Source organism: Globicephala melas, chromosome 18 (assembly GCF_963455315.2).
Source record: "Globicephala melas chromosome 18, mGloMel1.2, whole genome shotgun sequence".
Lineage (NCBI taxonomy): Eukaryota > Metazoa > Chordata > Mammalia > Artiodactyla > Delphinidae > Globicephala > Globicephala melas.
In genome coordinates, this window is record NC_083331.1 from 68,602,349 (window position 1) to 68,616,622 (window position 14,274).

The 14,274-nt window shown below is 37.6% G+C and overlaps 1 protein-coding gene across 7 annotated transcripts in view; it reads left to right on the top strand.

Moving 5' to 3' along the window:
* Positions 1 to 14,274, top strand: part of PCCA (propionyl-CoA carboxylase subunit alpha) — a 431,262-nt gene that overhangs the window by 243,600 nt on the left and 173,388 nt on the right. For all 7 annotated transcript variants that reach the window (XM_060288232.2, XM_060288229.2, XM_070044087.1 and 4 more), the window contains one exon: positions 2,748 to 2,856. In XM_060288232.2, coding sequence (XP_060144215.1) covers positions 2,748 to 2,856 — 109 coding nt within the window. The remainder of the gene's footprint in view (positions 1 to 2,747; positions 2,857 to 14,274) is intronic.

Consider the following 14,274-nt stretch of genomic DNA (forward strand, 5'->3'; position numbering starts at 1 on the left):
GTGTTGCCTTTAAAAATTCAGTCTTTAAAATCATTCAACAAATAATTGGTATAGACTCTAGAAGAAAATCAAAGAGAAATAATATATTTTCCCTGTCCTTAAAGTGGTTATATCATTAGGGAAATAAACAGGTAAAGAACTAACTACACTACAGGACAGAATAAAAGAAGTGCTAAGGTGAAGATACAAGCAAAGTGTCTTGAAGCAGAGAAAAAAGAAACTAATTGCAATTTGGGGAATCAAGGATGGCTTCAAGGACGAGGTGGTGTAGACTATTGAAACACCTCTCCAAGGACTCTCTTCCGTAGGTGCAGGGGCTGTCATACTGCCTCAGGAGAGCCACTGTGTGTATCTCTTCCTAATCCATTTTTGATGTGATGTTGGTGGTTTGAAATCAGCCTTGGAGAAAGTACTTATAGTAAGGAAATTGGCAAATGCTGCACACTACCGCACTTCTTCCTTCACATCCCAGTTGGTTATTAAACATTTACCAGCAAACCCCCGCCTATACTTTGACCTGACTATTGGGAGCAAACAGAGTCATTTGCATACAAAGGAAGAAGATTACCTATCTAGGGAGGGAGACCTAGAAGAATCCCTGAAGACAGCAAGTATTCAGTTTTAGACCTGCAGGTATGGGAGGGAGATGACTGCTGCTGACTGAAAAATTGTGAGAACACTTAAAGGTATTAAAAGAGTACAAAAAACTGTGTTTTAGAAATGAAACATTTCAGCAAAGTGAAAGGACTGCTAAGAACAAAATTACAGTGACCCAAAAAAATACATGGAAGAAGTATCTCAAAATATGTAGCAGGAAGGTAGAGAGAATGAAATGTGCGAAATGATGAGAGATGTAGAGAGAAGTGCCAAGAGATTGTATGTGTAAATAGTAAGGGTCTCATGAAATAAAATCGACAAGGAAAGGTTCATTTTAAAAGAAATAATAAGGGAGATTTTTTTTTTCACTGTTCTTAAGAAAGACTTGAGATGTTGTTGGAAAGACTCACTGAGTTTCAGACAGGATTAATGAAAAAGAGTAACTATTCTAGGCTTATCAAGAACAAAAAACTTTTTAAAGCTTCTAGAAAGAAAAAAGTTGTATGCAAAGAATGTAGAATGAAATCATCTTCAGACTCTATAAACTGGAGATTAGAAAACCTTAAACTGAGTATCTGTTCCATAGGAAGGAACTTGTTCCAAGAGTACTATACCCAACTAAGATATCCCTCATGTGTCAATGTGAAAAGAGAGATTTCCTCGAAAAGGGAAATTACTGAAGAAAATACTTTTTGAGGAAATTACTGAAGAATTATATAATTCCAGTTAGGTTCACAAGGGGCTCTTGGGGACTCCCAGTAATCCCCAGGCCATACTTTGAGAACAGCTCTTGTGTAGATGGTATGTTTTTGAGAAGACCGAGACCAAATTTCTGTAATCCTCATGTAGGGTAGTTTATTATGGAAGCATATGGAATGTTTCCATCACTGCTTCAGTGTTGGGGATGATTAGGAACTTTTCAAAGCCTGTAGGAATGTGGTTTATTAGGCCACTGAGGGTTCTGTTACTGAATTCCCAGACCAACGAGACGTCCCACATTGGTGTTATAGTTTATGGTGCTCCTAGGTTTGTCTCGAAGAATGGGTCACTGGGGCTTTCCTAACCCTTCAGTGTCATGAAACACTGCACCTTTCATTTTCATGGAACACCTCTCCGTAGAAAAATGTGCTGCCGATCTGGAAAGTCTTTATATTCTAGTTGTGAATATTTTTAGTCTTATTTCTGTTTTGAATAATTTTTAAGACATAGTGTTGAAATTACTTCATTTCTTTCCGATAAACTTAAATAACTACCTGATGGTTTTTTCTTCTTTGAATTGTACAAGTAGCATCTTAGTGCTGATGATCCAGCACTCAAATTGCCTATACTGTACCATCTAATAAACTCTATTATCTGTATATAGCATGGTAGTAAATAAATAGTGTTAGAAGTTGTGGTGAGATTACAGAGCACTCAAGGGGATGTGTTAGCTGGCAGACCCTGGAGTATCCAGTTCTGCCTTGATTCACACACTTCTTGAGGAATTATTATGCACATAGAGCAGATTTCCCCGCTGCACCACACTCAGCCAGACCAGGGAGTCTTCCCCAGGTTTGTCAGGCTAGACCACTGCCCCCAGGTGCAGCTGTATTATGGTAAGAAGAGTGAATTAAAGAGAGAGAGAGAGAGAAATCGATTGGTTGTTTGGTTGATTGACTGGGATTCAAACCCTGACTGTAAGTATAGAGGCAAGAGGATCACGTATTTATTTTCTTTTAGTCCTTCACATTAGAAAACATGGCCCAGCCACTGTCCTTGACCGGCAACACTCCTTTTCCTCATTTTATCCTCTCTCTCCTTAGAAGTAAAATTTGGGGTGGGGAGTGATAAGGAGAAGCAGATATGAGGAGCCCTAAGTTTTTCCCAGAGATCTCTGGGAGTAGTTTTCTTATTTGCAATTGTTTTGTTCTGTGCATCTGTTTAATGTCTTCTTTCCCAAATTGGACTATAAACTTCCAGTGAGCAGGGGTATTTGAACCATCTTGCTCCCTCCTTTCCCTCTGGCACAGCCCAGTGTCTGGTACAACACTAGCTCCATAAGAGATGCTTGATAAAATACTTGTTTGAATGACTAATAACTCTGTAATATAGAAGCATAGATGTTAGCATTATGTGTGTGATTGATTGACTGATTGATTGATTTCCCTCAGGACACCAGTTAACAGAGAATGAGAGAAACCAGTTATTGGCAATAGCTTCATCCTTGTTTGTGGCATCCCAATTAAGAGCACATCATTTTCAAGAAGATGAAAATTCAAGGTATGTGAGATTATTTAAAACAATAAATAAAGCAGAAAAATTTGGACATTATTGGACAAAGTACTCTGAAACCTTATAGGAAATCTGTTCAAGTAATTTGTATTTATTACTTTTGTTTTCTTACTGGAAAAATGTTTTGAGAAGTGTTATAGTACTAAACTTTAGGAAATGACCTGAACAGTTAAAAATATGTATATAAGAAACTTGTTTATAAGCTATAAGAAAGAATTAACAACAGATTGAGTTAGTTATGTGTGAGCCCTAAGTGTACCTTTTAGCTTCCTAATAACCTAAGCAAAAGGGAAAACATGCTTTATACCCGGGCAAGTAAAAAAAATCATTGTGACATTCATGCTTCTGAGTGACAGGATTATTTATTATGAATGTCTGCACTTGCTAGAGTAATCCTACTTAGCAAGTATAGTCCATTACTTGCTAGAGAGGCAGTTGATAAAATTGTGTTACATCAAGTCCTTTTCCTTCCTTTTTACTTTTCCTCAAGAGGAAGAATAAAGATTAGAAAAAAGATGGCAGGTGACTGAGCAGCTCTGAAGAGCACAGATCAGAAACTCAGGTTACTCCCGAAGAATTAGGTAGAAGGAAAACTAAATTGGTCTCAGGATATATATTCGTGGCTAATGTGGTTTTACTCAGAAAATCTGAGTAACCGGAACTTCTCTTTTTTAAAATTTTTATTGGAGTATAGTTGATGTACAATGTTGTGATAATTTCTGCGGTACCGCAAAGTGATTTAGTTATACATATATATATATACATTCTTTTTTTAAATGTTCTTCTCCATCATAGGATATTGAATACAGTTCCCTGTGCTATAGAGTAGGACCTTGTTGTTTATCCATCCTGTATATAAAAGCTTACGCCTGCTCACCCCAACCTTCCACTCCATCCCTCTCCAGCCCCCTCCCCCTTGGCAACCACGTCTGTTCTTTATGAGTCTGCTTCTGTTTCATAAGTAGGTTCATTTGTGTCATATTTTAAATTCCACATATAAGTGATATCATATGGTATTTGTCTTTCTTTTTCTGATTTACTTCACTTAGTATGATAATCTCTAGTTGCATCCAAGTTGCTGCAAATCTGCATCTATCCATTCATCTGTCAGTGGACATTGAGCTTGTTTCCATGTCTCGGCTATTGTGAATAGTGCTGCTATGAATATAGGGGAGGGAGCATGTATCTTTTTGAATAAGAGTTTTGTCTGGATATATGCCCAGGAGTGAGATTGCTGGATCATATGGTAATTCAGTTGTTAGTTTCCTGTGGAACCTTCATACTGTTTTCCATAACCGCTGCACCAACTTACATTCCCACCAACAGTGTAGAAGGGTTCCCTTTTCTCCACACCCTCTCCATTATTCGTTATTTGTAGACTTTTTAATGATGGCCGTTCTGACTGGTGTGAGGTGGTACCTCATTGTAGTTTTGATTTGCATTTCTCTAATAATTAGTGACATTGAACATCTTTTTCTGTGCTTATTGGCCGTCTGTGTTTCTTCTTTGGAGAAATGTCTATTTAGGTCTTCTGCTCATTTTTCGATTGGGCTGTTTTTGTTGTTGTTGTTGGGCTGTATGAGCTGTTTGTATATTTTGGAAATTAAGCCCTTGTCAGTCGCATAGTTTGCAAACATCTTCTCCCATTCTGTAGGTTGTCTTTTCATTTTGTTTATGGTTTCCCTTGCTGTGCAAAAGCTTGTAAGTTTGATTAGGTCCCATTTTTTATTTCTGTTTTTATTTCTATTGCCTTAGGAGACTGACCTAAGAAAACATTGCTATGATTTATGTCAGAGAATGTTTGGCCTGTGATCTCTTCTAGGAGTTTTGTGGTGTCATGTCTTATGTTTAAGTCCTTAAGCCATTTTGAGTTTATTTTTGTGTATGGTGTGAGGGTGTGTTCTAACTTCATTGATTGACATGCGGCTGTCCAACTTTCCCGACACCACTGGCTGAAGGATCTTCTTTTTTCCATTGTATATTCTTGCCTTCTCTGTCAAAGATTAATTGGCTGTAGGTGTGTGGGTTTATTTCTGGGCTCTCTGTTCTGTTCTCTTGATCCATATGTCTGTTTTTGTGCCAATACCACACCATTTTGATTACTGTAGCTTTTGTAGTAGTGTCTGAAGTCTGGGAGGGTTATGCCTCCTGCTTTGTTCTTTTTCTTCAGGATTGCTTTGGCAATTCTCTGGGTCTTTTATGGTTCCATATAAATTTTAGGATTATTTGTTCTAGTTCTGTGAAAAATATCATGGGTAATTTGATAGGGATCCCATTAAATCTGTAGATTGCTTTGGGTAGTATGGCCATTTTAATGATATTAATTCTTCCAATTCAAGGTCCTGGGATATCTTTCCATTTCTTTGATTCATCTTCAGTTTACTTTATTAATGTTCTATAGTTCTCAGTGTATAAGTCTTTCACCTCCTTGGTCAGGTTTATTCCTAAGCATTTTATTTTGGGGAGTGTGATTTTTAAAAGATACTGTTGTTTTTACATTCCCTTTCTGATAGTTCACTGTTAGTGTAAAGAAATGCAACCAATTTCTGTATGTTAATCTTGTATCCTGCTTCCTTGCTGAATTCGTTTATCAGTTCTAGTAGTTTTTGTGTGGAGTCTTTAGGGTTTTCTCTATATATAATAGTATCATGTCATCTGCATATAATGACAGTTTTACCTCTTTCCTTCCAATTTGGATACGTTCTGTTTCTTTTTCTTGTCTGATTGCTGTGGCTAGGACTTCCGATTCTATGTTGAATAGAAGAGGCGAGAGTGGGCATCCTTGTCTTATTCCAGATTTTAGTGGGAAGGCCTTAAGCTTTTCACCGTTGAGTAGTATATTGGCTGTGGGTTTGTCATAAATAGCTTTTATTATGTTGAGATATGTTCCATCTGTACCCATTTTGGTAAGTTTTTATCATGAATGGATGTTGAATTTTGTCAAATGCTTTTTCTGTATCTATTGAGATGATTACGTGTTTTTTGTCTTTATTTTATGTGGTGTATCACAGTGATTGATTTGCATATGTTGAACCATTCTTGTGAACTTGGGACGAATCCCAAGTAACCAGTACTTTTCATTTGTTCTTATCCTCAAGGGAAAGTACAAAAAGCTTAATGTATGATCTTTTATTGAAGTTAATTTGGTGACTGTCTAGGGAGAGATGAGAGGATATTGAATTTCTGCAAATTACTGAATGAGTGGAAGGAGGAGGAAAATGGTCAGTAGAGCCAGGAATCTGGTTGGTTTGTTTGTTTTCCCCCTAAAGTCGTGCTCCCCAGTGTGGAAGCCACTAGCCATGTGTGCCTATTTGAATTAAAATTAAATTAAAAACTCAGTTTCTCAGTCACATTTCAATGTCAGTGTCAGTATAGTCACTACCCACACTTGCAGTGCTCCATAGCCACTACTGTACCGTGGTCAGTGGCTACTGTATCAGGTAACAGAAAGAACCTTTCCATCATCACTGTAGTATTTCTGTCAAGCTTTGTTGGACTGTGCTGTTTTGGAGTGATGTGTGTGTAGGAGAGATCTAAGCTTTTGCTTTAAAGCCAGAATCATACCTTGTATGAATAATATTTTTATTATTTTTTTGGTAAATACAATATTCATATCTTTATTCCTTTACCTTCAGGTGTTACTTGGATCTTGACTATTTCAGAAGTCCTGAGTATAGCTAATGATGAACTGGTTTGATCTTTAAGCAGTGTATTCTAGTTATTTTCAGAGAGTGCTGACTTAACATTGGTAAGAATCTGAAGAAGTTTTAAAAAATAAAAGAAGAAAAAATAAATAAAAGACTAAAAATTTCCTGTAATCCTGCAATAACCACTTTTAATATTTTAATATATTCCTTTCCAAGTATATATGTGTGTATGTTTATACATATCCATACTTGTAGTGTATATACCCTACATAATTAGAGTCATACTGGAAATGTCGTTTGAATTTTACTTTTTAAAATTTCATATTATGTTGTGACTGTTTCTTCTCTTTATTCACTACTCTTTGAAAGCACATTTAAAATTTCTATTATAGTGAATTTAAAATATATGCAAAATAACTGCTCTTAAAAACACCATCAAGAATATTATAAAACAGTATAACAAATGGCAGAATGTATTCAGAGATACATGTCCAATAAAGGACTTGAATCTATAATGTATAAATAATTCTTAGAATTAAAAAATGAGCCAAACAACCGAATTAAAAAAAAATAGAAGATTTGGCATAGACTCTTTTACAAAGAAGTTATATGAATGGCAAATAAGTCCATGAAAAGATGTTTAACATCATTAATCATTGGAAAAATACAAACTAAAATCACAGTGGTACACCACCACACACCGGGGAGAATAATGTACATCAAATGGTGAGTAGAAAAATAAATGTGGTATATCCATACAACGGAATACTGTTTAGCAATAAAAAGAAATGCAGTACTGGTAAGTGCATCTACATGCATAAACCTAAAAAGAAAATCATGCTAAGAGGAAGAAACCAGTTAGAGAAGACTATATAATGTAGTTTCATTTATTTGTAATTTCTAGGCAGGATGGAAGTATAAAAGACAGAAAAAAGATCAGCGATTGCCTGGGTGCAGGTGTTGACATTACAGAATTACACCTTTATACAGTCTATGTCCAAAACTATAAACCAATAATTATTTTAAATGCATTAGTCTCTTAAATTATGTAGAAAACAAAACAAAGTTAAGATGACACTAGCTTTCACTTTAATAATTTTTAAAATGCATTAGACCCTTAAATCATATAGAGAACAAAAAGTGGAGTTACAAGCTATTGTTACAATAATACTAGCTTTTATGATTGTCCATGTATTTGTCTTTACTGAGATACTTACTTCTTCGTGTGGTTTCTTAGTACTGTCTAGTGTCCTTTCGTTCCACCCTGCTGGACTTCCTTTAGCAATTTTTGTAGGGCAGGTCTAGTTGTCACAGACTCCTTCAGCTTTTGTTTATCTGGGAAGGTGTTAACTTCTGCCTCACTTTTGAAGGACGTTTTTGCTGGATTTAGGATTCTTGATTGATGGGTTTTTTTCTTTTAGCACTTTGAATATATCAGCCCACTGCCTCTGGCCTGCAGAGTTTCTGATGAGAAATCTGCTGATAATCTTATTTGTACTTGAAAATTCGTTCCTCTCTTCCAAGATTCTGTCTTCAGCTTTTGAAGGTTTGACTATGTGTCTTGGTGTGTGTCTTGGAGTTCATCTTATCTGGAGTTTGTTGAGCTTTTTGAATGTTTATCTTCATGTCTGTCATCAAATTTGGAAAGTTTTTGGTTGTTATTTCTTCAGATATTCTCTTTGCCCCTTTCTCTTTCTCCTTCTGGGACTTTCACGATGTATACGTTGGTCTACTTGATGGTATCCCCACAGGACCCTTAGGCTCTGTTCACTTTACTTTGATCTTTTTTCTTTCTGTTCTTCAGACTTGATAATTCTGTTGTCCTGTCTTCATGTTGACTGATTTTTTCCTTCTGTCTGGTCAGATCTGCCTTTGAATTACTCTAGTGAGTTTTTCATTTCAATTATTGTGCTTTTCAGCTCCAGAATTTCATTTCTTTTTAGGTTTTCTGTCTTTTTATTGATATTTTTATTTTGTTTACACATTGTTTTCTTGACTTTCTCCACATCTTCCTTTAGTTCTTTTAGCATCTTTAAGATAGTTGTTTTAAAGTCTTTGTCTGATATATCTACCATTAGGTCTTTTTCAGGGATATGTTCTGTTGATTTTTTTTTTCCCTTTGAGTAGGCCATACTTTCTTGTTTATTTGTATGACTTCCGATTTTTTGGTTGAACACTGGACATTTCAATCCAATGATGTGGTAACTTTGGAAATCAGATTCTCCTCCTTCCTCAGGGTTTAGTGGTTTATGTTATTGTCTTTGTTTATCATTTTTGTTTTTCTGATTATTGTAGGCTGCCTCTGTGCCAATGATCAGCCTGAGGTGTAAACTTAAGGTGTTCTCTGGTCTTTTCCTAGACTTTCCCTGGGCATGTGCAGTCACTTTCCAATTTTCCTTGTATATGTAGTTGTTTTTGGATGTCTTAACCTTTAAGGCCTAGCTCTTGAAAGGGGGCGGGGGAAATGAAGGTGGGGGGCGGTTAGGGAAGCACTAGACCCTTAAATCTCCTGGAAGTCACTCCAGTCAGAGGGGGAGGTGCTTGCAACAATGAGGGAGGTGCAGTAGCTGGCTGCCTGCCTTTCTGTCTGCACCTCTGTGATCAGAAGCAGCAGTTAGCAGTCGGAGCACAGATCCTTAGTATTTGGAGGACAGGTTCTGTTCTGCCCACCCTGGCTTCCACAAGCTGTGTGCAGGCTGCTCCAGTGAACACACCCACAGTTGCACCCAGGAGGCTGGGAGTGGGGGATGGGGAGCTGCTGCTGTGCTAAAGCTGAAGTTGACCACAGGTTAACACAGTTACCCCCAAGCCTTCTTCTGAAGGTTCCACAAGAGTTATATCAGACAGATTCTGCCAGTGTGACTGTTGTCTAGGTGGGGAGAGAGATTCTTGGTGCTTCCTATTCTGTCATCTTCCTAGAATCTTCCTCCTCTTATATTACTGTTGAATTCATTACCCTTTAGAACTTGGAAAGAAGTTAGATTCATAAAATATGTGGGCCAAAAGTTCAGTTATGTAGATAATTGTGCACATATTACCTATATAACAAACAACTATTTTATTTTTGGTACATTTATTTTCTATTGAACTTATCGTTTATCTAGTAGGCCAGTTTACCGTAAAGTTGCTACCACCAGAGACCTATAACGTTTAACAAAATATACTGGTCTTTTTGGACAAAGCGTAATCTTGTTTAGGCAAAAGTGAACCGAAGCTATTTCTGCTTATTTGCTGAAGAGGTCCCTGACACCAGAGCTGGTGTAAAGTGGTTGGCTCTTCACATTTTGGCTTCACAGTCGTGTTTTCACTATTGCCTGGGGAATGGAGTCCAAAGTCGGCCTCCGGGTGTGGCTGCGTGTTGCTGTGTCATGGGTGTGCTCACGTACTCTTCTGCCTCCAAACCCAGGAGCCGGCAGCACTTCCTTTGTGCTGCTTGCTTTGGCTGCTGGTCTTATTTTCCCAATTTCTCCATGGGTTTTACGCTTTCATCATTTATGACTTGGAAAAAACTTTAATAATATGTACCCATAGTATTTGGATAGTAAAAAGATAGTGTATTTTAGAAAAAGAGAACAGTTAATGTCAGAAACAATAACAATTTTTCTTTGACTGTAAATGAAGTGAATTAAGTTTTTACATAAATACATACTGTCTTAGCATGGAGTTATTTTTCTTTGTAATCATTCTTTTCCTAAACACTTATTGACAGAAATGAATCATTAAAAGTTGTGTTAAACAATTGCTTCATGTTATTTGAAGCTAAAATTATTTTGTTGGCATTGTGGTTTGGTATAATAATTTGTTTCACTAACTGCTAATGATTGGAGGAAAATCTAGTAAAGAAAAAAATTTAGTTTCAGTAATCTTTCATTTAGTTTTGGTCAAAATGCCTGTTTTCCTTAGATCCAAATGTTGTTCACTGGTCAGGATTCACCTTTCTGATCTTCGACCCTCCTCTTACTTTACTCTGGTTCAGGTCCACCTCTGCCATTGTAGTAACTTTTTACTTGATTTCAAAAAAGGTTTTATGGCAATCATAAAACCTCCTCAATCACTTGGGGTGCTTTTGGGTACAAGTAACAGAAACCCTTACTCAAACCGACACATCTTTGTTGAACAGGAGGCTCAGAGAACGGAAAGGACAAGACTCAGGAAGTGCATCTGCTAATGTCGCTTCTCTGTAGTTCCTTAGCCTTGCTTTCTTCTGTGCTTTGTCAGAAGGCTGTGATAGCAGGATAGCTGTAGACGTTTTAGGAGTCAAATCCAGATTGTGTCTGTCCCTAAGAAGTGAGGAAATCTCTCCCAAGTGTTACCCAACCACCTACTTCTCAGTTCTCATTGACCAGAAAGAACTCATCCCGTTCCTAAAGTCACTGCAAAGGGAATTGGATTGTCGTGTTTGTCTGGGACTAATTTTCTGGTGTGAAATAGATGTTGAGGAATCAACTAAAGTGACCACTACATTTTCTAATAATAACTCCCTGTCTTCCTTTGTATGGGATGTAATATTGGGTTGGCGAAAAAGTTTGTTCGGGTTTTTCCATAAGAGCTTATGGAAAAACCTGAGCGAACTTTTTGGTCAGCCCAGTGTTTATTTTTCTTGTTGTGTTCTACTGGCTAGGACTACCAGTATAGTTTCATGTTTAAGGGCACAGCCTTTTGTTCCAGAGACTTGGATTTCTCCCTGGTTTTGCTGATCCCTAGCTACTATTTTAGGATAAATTATTTTGCCTCTCTTGGACTTAGTTTCCTCACCTGTAATGTGGAGATAATAGCAGTTCTTAAAGAAAGAGTGTTTGTCAATGTCAAATGAGATAATAAATACTTAGCATGATGCTCATTAACTTTTAGTTGTCCCTCCCTAATTTTCTTTTTCTAAAATCTCTGATGACAAAGATTCTATTTCGAGGGTAGTGGCAATGATATATACTCGTTTTATTCCTGAGTAACTCGAATGCCTTGAGTGTTTCAACATCAACGGGTACATTAGCTATTGGTTTGAAATCTTTCTTCTTACATTAAAGATGTAGCCTTCCATTCCTTACTGAATAAGAAAGTCAGATACAGATATTAAATATAATCACATCTTTTAAAATTACCTATTGATCATTATAAGAATTGAGTTAGAAAATTTAGAATATTAAGCAGGGAACAAAATGATTAAAAAAAAATCCTGCCTCCATAGAGCTTACATTTAAGTAGAAGGTAGACAGACAAAACAGATGTAGCAATACATCAAATGATGATAAATACTTCGGTGAAAAATAAAACAGGGAAGGGATATAGAACATCCTGGGGTGGATGGTGGCCTAGTTGTAGTTTTTAAATTTGGATTGCAGCGAAGTGGATGGCAGGTTGGATTAGCAGGATGGGAAGATTCACATTAGAGCAAAGACCTGAAGGAGGAAAGGAGTGAGTCATGTGAATATCTGGAGGAAGGACCTTCTAATCAGAGGAGACAGCTAATGTAAAAAGCACCTGAGGTCAAGTATGTCGGCCTGTTTGAGAAATGGCAAGGAGGCAAATGCAATTTGAGAGGAGGGAGGAAGCCATAGGGTAGTAGAGATGGAGTTGTGATAGGTGGTCTTCTAGGAATGGGGAGCCCTTGCAGGGTCTTCAGCAAAGCAGAGCTTGATGTGACATATGTAATAACAAGATCATTGTGCCTGCATTGATGTACATGCCTCAAAAGGGGTAACAGTGGAAGCTGGGAGACCAGTTGGGAGCAGAGGTCCTGGGCCTGCCCTGGGATACCCCACATTAACAAGTCAGGAAGATCAGGCAGATCCAGCAAAGGAGACTGAGAAGGAACGGCAGAGGAGATAGATAGAAAAGTAGTCGGAGGTGGAGTTCAGAGAACAAAGAGAAGAAAAGAGTGTTCAACTGAAATATGTCACATACGAGAATGACTATTGACCATTGAATTTCTCAATGTGGGGGTCATAGGAGACCTTGACAAGCAGTTTTCAGGGATGTTGAGTGGGACGTGGTCGTTAAAGTTGAACTGATGAGGGTTCAAGAAAACATGGGAAGAGAGAAATTGGAGACTGCAAGTACTGGCAACTCTTAGGGTTTCTATATTTATGTACATATAGTTAATGTATTATTTAGATTTTACAGAAAATGAACCATTCTCTTTGAAAGAGTGTCTTTTTTTTCTTTTTACATACTATTATGTTGTCCACATTGCTCTGTATTGGTTTTTGAATAAGTGGTTTTCCAGGACTGCAACATTAGTACTTAAAAAAAATTAACATACAATGGAAAATCTTGCTCATATAGGATTGATAAATCTGCGAATTAATTTGCATTAGGCTATGTGGTATTGGTGGTCCCTGGCAGTGCAGAGTGCGATGGTGCACCCCACGTCTATTCAACACTGTAGATGTGTACACAGAATTCTGTGTAGCTTCTTTTATTTATGGCAGTCCTTCTATTCAGTCATTCAGGCTAGGAAAATTGTATTGTCTTTGGTTCTTTTGGCTCCTTCATCTGGCACTGAAATGTCACAGTATTTGGTGTGGTGCAGTGGAACCAGCACCGAGTAAAGTGTCAGGAGTCAGGATTTTGGTCCCAGCACCACTACTAAGTATCAAGGTGGTAAAGTCTTTGTGCAAAATGCTTCAACTTTTGACTTCAGTTTCCTCCTCTGAGAAATGGCAGTGTTGGATTGGATGAGTCCTCCTGAAATCTTTTTCAGCTCTGATCCTAATTGGATTGCATGAGGCTGACCCTTTTACTTTCTGGTTTCTACGTAAACCCTCTATTTTCTCTCTTGATATTTGAGCAGAAGTTAAAGACTTAGGAAATGGAACACCTTCACTATGGCCTGTGATAATACTGATGAAAGACTTCAGTCTGAAAGGTTTTTTTTGTTTTTTTTTTTGGCGGTACGTGGGCTTCTCACTGTTGTGGCCTCTCCCGTTGTGGAGCACAGGCTCCAGATGCGCAGGCTCAGTGGCCATGGCTCACAGGCCCAGCCGCTCCGTGGAATGTGGAGTCCTCCCGGACTGGGGCACGAACCCGTGTCCCCTGCATCGGCAGGCGGATGCCCAGCCACTGCGCCACCAGGGAAGCCCTGAAAGGTTTTTTGTTTTTGTTTTTTTTGCCCTGAAAGGTTTTTAAAAATGTAGCGTTCACTTTTGTGGAGGATTACTTTGGGTGTATGGAGTCAGTGTACAACCACCACTTTGAGCTCCTACTGAGTAGAACATATATATTATCTAGTATCTTGACTGGCTACATAGCCTGCCATCAGTTTAACTCTTTTAGTCACAGTAGCATAATGGGAAAGTGCAGTCACTTGAATTACAGTCATTGTGTCTACATTTGTATGGTATTTTCTTTCCTCGTCTGGCTTCCTGATAAAATGGAGAATCAATTTTTTACTGATTTTTACCTGACAGATGCAATTATCTGTGTGTGTGTGTGTTTTCCCTGCTGTTAAAAAAGAATGTTTCCTGGTTTTAGATTTATAATTCATTCACCCATTATTAAGTTTTCAGTTAGATGATAAAAGTTTAAGGTTTTGAAATATGATCATAATCAATGAAATATAACTGGGGAAAGAAACAGAAAAAAAAAATAGCCATGTGAAAGTAATTCCCAAGGAAGAGCAAGTACTGTGGACAGTGCATATTGATTCTTTTACTTAAGTATTTCTGAATTTAAAAGGACATATCAAATTATTAACACATTTGTACCGTCTGTGACAACAAATGACAACTTTTATATCATACTTGTTTCATTTATGTTCTCA